This window comes from Poecilia reticulata, linkage group LG12 (assembly GCF_000633615.1).
Source record: "Poecilia reticulata strain Guanapo linkage group LG12, Guppy_female_1.0+MT, whole genome shotgun sequence".
Classification (NCBI taxonomy): domain Eukaryota; kingdom Metazoa; phylum Chordata; class Actinopteri; order Cyprinodontiformes; family Poeciliidae; genus Poecilia; species Poecilia reticulata.
The window spans coordinates 5,361,937-5,366,982 of NC_024342.1; the positions used below are offsets into that span (position 1 = coordinate 5,361,937).

General features: G+C 37.3%; 1 protein-coding gene across 2 annotated transcripts in view; it reads right to left on the minus strand.

Moving 5' to 3' along the window:
* LOC103473327 (transcription factor 7-like 1-B) overlaps positions 1–5,046 on the minus strand; it is an 11,100-nt gene that overhangs the window by 1,632 nt on the left and 4,422 nt on the right. The window contains exons 2-7 of one of the 2 annotated variants that reach the window (XM_008423475.2): positions 3,747–4,623; positions 2,031–2,095; positions 1,864–1,941; positions 1,600–1,750; positions 903–1,010; positions 735–793 (exon numbers count right to left, since the gene is read on the minus strand). In XM_008423475.2, the coding sequence (XP_008421697.1) occupies positions 735–793; positions 903–1,010; positions 1,600–1,750; positions 1,864–1,941; positions 2,031–2,095; positions 3,747–4,623 (1,338 nt within the window). Of the gene's footprint in view, positions 1–734; positions 794–902; positions 1,011–1,599; positions 1,751–1,863; positions 1,942–2,030; positions 2,096–3,746; positions 4,624–5,046 lie in introns of those variants that run through there. The other variant, XM_008423476.2, reaches the window with a different exon arrangement.

Consider the following 5,046-nt stretch of genomic DNA (forward strand, 5'->3'; position numbering starts at 1 on the left):
TGTTGAAGACATATACAATTGTATAATGTGCAATCATAACAATTGTTGCACAAGAAGGAGTTGATGTTTCTTTTTTTGTTATGTTTTATTAATTGAAAACTATCATTGTTTGAATTTGTTTATTTTGGAAAAAAGGGGCAGATGTAAATAATAATTTTATTCTTCTTCTGCTACCTTTCATTTTATTTGTGTTTTGTATATTATTTTTTGTATGTATAGCATCTGTTTTGTTTTAAATGAAATGAATAAATTCTATTAAAAAATAATAATAATAATAACATCATCATGTGTAACAGCATTTAGTTTGCAAAACAAAATTCAATGTTATTTAAAATATATGTATATTTGTCTGTCATGTTGGTTTGGTGCTCTTGCACTTTGTACTTTTCAAACAATTTTCTTTACATATAAAAAATTTAAATCGTTATTGTTGATTATTTAAATATTTTACTCATTCCGCTTTGCAAATGTGTTGCAGCGTTTCCACATTTTCGACATCGCAAACATCACTTTATTCGATTGGGATTTATTACAATAACTTAACAACTAGCATACTTGCTAACTAGACATTGGGTTTTATTTAGGTGTATCGGAGTAGAAGGCTTAAACTAAAGAAGGGCACCTTTGTCTTAAGTTCAAATCACAGCAAAAAGAATTCAACATTTGTTTTTGTGAGAGAAGTGGAACAATTTTATGCATGAACACATGCAGGGATGAACAAAAATCAGTCTTACAGGCCGTACTGCTGCTGCTGCTCTAAGGTCTTATCTGTCACCTTCTTCTTCTTTTTGCCCTAAAAGTAAAAATATATCAGACTTCAGTTGAAAGGATCTAATTCTGGTCTCAGTGTTTTATCAGCGTGAAGTTGTTGGTGCGACCATGTTTGAACAGAACGCTCGTACATAGTTATTATTGGTGGACCAACCAGGGTGTTGCTGCTCGTGGAGCTTTTGTTCCAGTCTGGCCTTCTCGAAATATTTGGCCTTCACCTCGGCTGGCAAAGATTTCCACTGTGGAAACACGACGGAACCATGTCAGTACTGACACTGACCAGTCCAGCTGATGCAACACACACAACCAGGAATATTAAAGTTTTTGCTTCTTGAGTTTTTCCCATTTTTTTTACTGCATTTGATTTAGTTTCAGACTCTGCTCTGCTCATGAGGGATGAAGTTGAACTTCCTCACTTTCATCAATAGATGGTATTATTATTATTATTATTATTATTATTATTATTATTATTATTATTATTATTATTATTATTACTTCTGGCAGTTTTACTTTCCTGTTTTTGTTTTTTAAGTTGTGAACTTGCACTGGATAAAGAAAACAGAAGATCCAATAAGAAATAAATTACAGTTAATTTGTTACAAATAATCAAATAAAATGTATGCAATTACATTTATTAAGTTGTCATATAAAATAAATGTAAATAAATTAAGTCTAATTTGATTACATGTAGCAAATTATCAAAAAAAAATTTTTTAAGTCTCCATTCTCTTTTTTTTCAGCATAGACTAGACAAAACCACATCAACATGATCTTAAATTATCCAACTGGACACAGATTTCCTAAAAGTTCAAGATCAGCCTGACTCACCATTTCTCCCACAACTGTATTCACCATAGCACTTCTGTTGGTGTTGAGTTCAGACATGACCTTTGGTCTAACCTCCTTCAGGAAAAGCATGAAGGCGTTTGGTGGCTTTTTAACGTACGGTCGGCCTTCATCCCGCTCTTTTTTGACTCGTCTGTTGTCAGATACAGCAGAGAAAAAAACAAAACAAGTAAGAACGCAGAAACCTGATGAGATGAGACACAAGAGATAAGAAAACAACTTGAAGGAATTCATTTATATAGTTACGACGGTGTGCTGAAGTTCGACTTTCTTCGACCAACATTCAGTGGAGGAGGAACAACGTCGTACAAGGTTTCTCCATTCCTGCACAGAGTCACAGTAACATGACTGTGTGATAAACTAAAGCTCCACAGGTTTAGAGTTTTGTTGATCTTGATGTGTGTATTACTTACAGGACTCCAATTGATTCTAGCTTGAAATCTTCAGGTACGTGGACTATGGGTAAACTGTGCAGAATCTGAGGGGGGAGAAACACACAAAACAGATGCAGCTGCTGAGGTTTAATTGGCTCTTAAGGTTCCCCCATTAGGAAGAACCAGCAAGGTTCAGTCTTCAGGGTTTTTTTTACTCAAAGTTTGTCTACTATTTAATTTGGCTCTATACAAATGAATGCTTATTTGATTTGACTGATGACATATTTAAGCACAGCTGTAAATCTTGAATGTATATTTAAAGTGGCAGTTATGGCGGTTCGGTCAGTCATAACTGCGGACAGTTTTGGCTTCAGTTTTACCCCAAGGTTCTAGATTAACTTTCTGGAATGATCAGAGAAACAATAGCTACGTTTCTATTGGCCATAAAGATGCGCAAACTGAAATTGCGAAAATAAACTTTCGTAATGTAAACACGACAAGTTTGAAAGAACCCCTTATGTTTTCCATTTTAAAAAAATTTGCGCTAGTATACTTTTTTTTGTTTGTTTGTTTGTTTGCTGTATTGAAATAGATGTATTTCATAAAACTGCTAAAGAAATACTTTCTCACACGAGTCACAACCGGATGTTACGACTGGCAAATACCACGAAGAAGACATCAGGAAGTGGGAGGGGCTTATGAGATGGTTTATTTATTTTAATTTCTTTCAGACAATGCGCTGCTAGCTCCCCCGCCCCCGAATCTATCACGGCATCACACAGTTCATTACAAATTGTGTCCGTAGTTCTTCTATAAACTCTCCAACTCCAATTTCCCCTAAAACGGAGCTCGCAATTATAAGGGGTGACGTCATCTCCGCTTATGCCTGATACATCACGTATCTGCTCACATCCATCGCCGCTATGATTATAATCGTTAATAATAATTTTTAAGGACTTTCCGCGTGAACAAGCTCATTCACGTGTGAATTTCGTTTAATTTCTTATTTGGTAGCACTTTATTTGACGGGGTGTGCATAAGACTAACATGATGACACTGTCATAAACATGACATAACATCTCTCATAAACATGAAGGAGTCTTTATGAATATCTATGACTGTTGGCATAAAGCACTTGGAAAATTATGACACTTTTAATACAAAGTTGCTTTAAAAGTTGTATTACAAGTCCATTAAAAGTGCCAACTTTGCATTAATAGCATCATTATTTACCAAATAATTCAAAGTTGGTGCTTGTAATGGACTTGTAATGAAACTTTTGAAGCAACTTTTCATTAAAAGTGTCATTATTTACCAGAATGGCACTTCATGACAACAGTCATAGACATTCATAAAGACTCCTTCATGTTCATGACAGTGTCATATTAGTCTTATGCACACACTGTGCATAAGATTGTATTTCTCATTTCATGGAAATACAGCAATTGCGAAATTGTTTATTTTCGACATTAGCAAAATATGGAGAAGGATTTGCCTAAATTTGTAATGGAAACCCAGCTACTGGTACCACACAACCAAAAGCAGAACCACCAGACTGCGACCAGTTTCCTGCGCTAAGCAAAGATCACACACCTTGTGTTAGAATTGTTTTTATTTAATGTCATCATTTTTCATACTAAGCTAAAAAAGTAAACTATTAATTACTATTTGGTAAACATTGGGATTTTTTTTTAAAAACATAAATAATGGAGGTGAAGGTTTGTGCTTGTTATCTTGAGCTCCACCCGGACTGACCAAAGTATCAGTGTGGAACTGTGGTGAATCAAGAAAGATGAGAGGAGAAGGAGGAGGAGGAGGAAGAAGAAGGAGCACATTTCCCGAAAGAAATTCCTCGTTGACGTTCCAGTCAATGGGGACCACGTTGCAGAAATTCTCTGCCAGGATACAGTCGACGTCCTCCATCATCTCCTGGAAGGAGGGTGGAGAAGGGGCAGACAGAGCTGGAGGTAGAAATGTCAGAGGAGGAGGCCCGAAGACATTATCTTGATCTTTGTTGTATCTGACCAGAATGGTAGCGTCGACACTGAACTCTGGTAAAGCAGAGCTCACGTTTGGCGGTAGAGCAGGATGATGAAGGAGTAGTGATGGAGGAGGAGGGAGGAGCACCTCCTTCCTAAGAAGGTCTTCCATATTGTCCCTGTAAGTCCAGACCTTGTTTTCAAACTCCTCTTGCAGGGTCACGTTAAATTCTTCCAAGAACGTCTTGATGGAGTCAAAGCCCTCTGAATCTTCATCTTTGCTTGAAGTCTCCCTAAGCAGGTCATTTACAGAGTCCCAATCAAGCGTAACCAGGACTTTCTTCTTTGTTGCTAGGATCCCGTCAGATTCTCCCTTGTGCGTGCTGTCAGACACAGAACTCTCTGAATCCTCCTTATTCCCTGCACCGGTCCAGCTCCCTGGACCTTCATTAGATTGTCCCATCTGTGGAGGAGCAGGGATAACGGGAGAAAGAGAAGGCTTCGGTAACAGAGGAGTAGAGGGGCAGAGCTCCTCCTTGAGAAACTCTACTACAAAGTCCCCGTCAACATTGGCAAGGCTGTCAAGCTTCCTCCTGTTCTCTGTCGGGGTGTGGTCGAATTCCTCGATGAGCTCCTGACTGGAGGCCCAGCTCCTTAAATCAGTGAAGGAAACTGCATTTAGCTTCAGTACGATTGGAGGTTTATTACACTTGACTAATAAAGTGGTTTCTATTAAGGAGTTCATTTTCTGCAACATTAATAAGACTAAACAGACTCTTTGATTTGTTCTTATATTGAAACAGACTCTTTAGTTTGCTGTTATACTGAGTTCAGTGGGTTGTTTTCAGTGGTGGGAAGTAACCCTAAGCTTAAGTACAATTTTCGTGTATCTGTTCTTTACTTAAGTAGATTTAATAATGGATACTTTCAACTTTTACTGCACTACATTTCACAGTAAGTATCTGTTCTTTCTACTTCACTAAATTTCTACAAAACTGTTGCGTTACTCGTTACATCCAAGTCACATTGTGCTTTTTTCCGTTAAAATGTGACGTTCAGGGACTTAAGATGGCGCC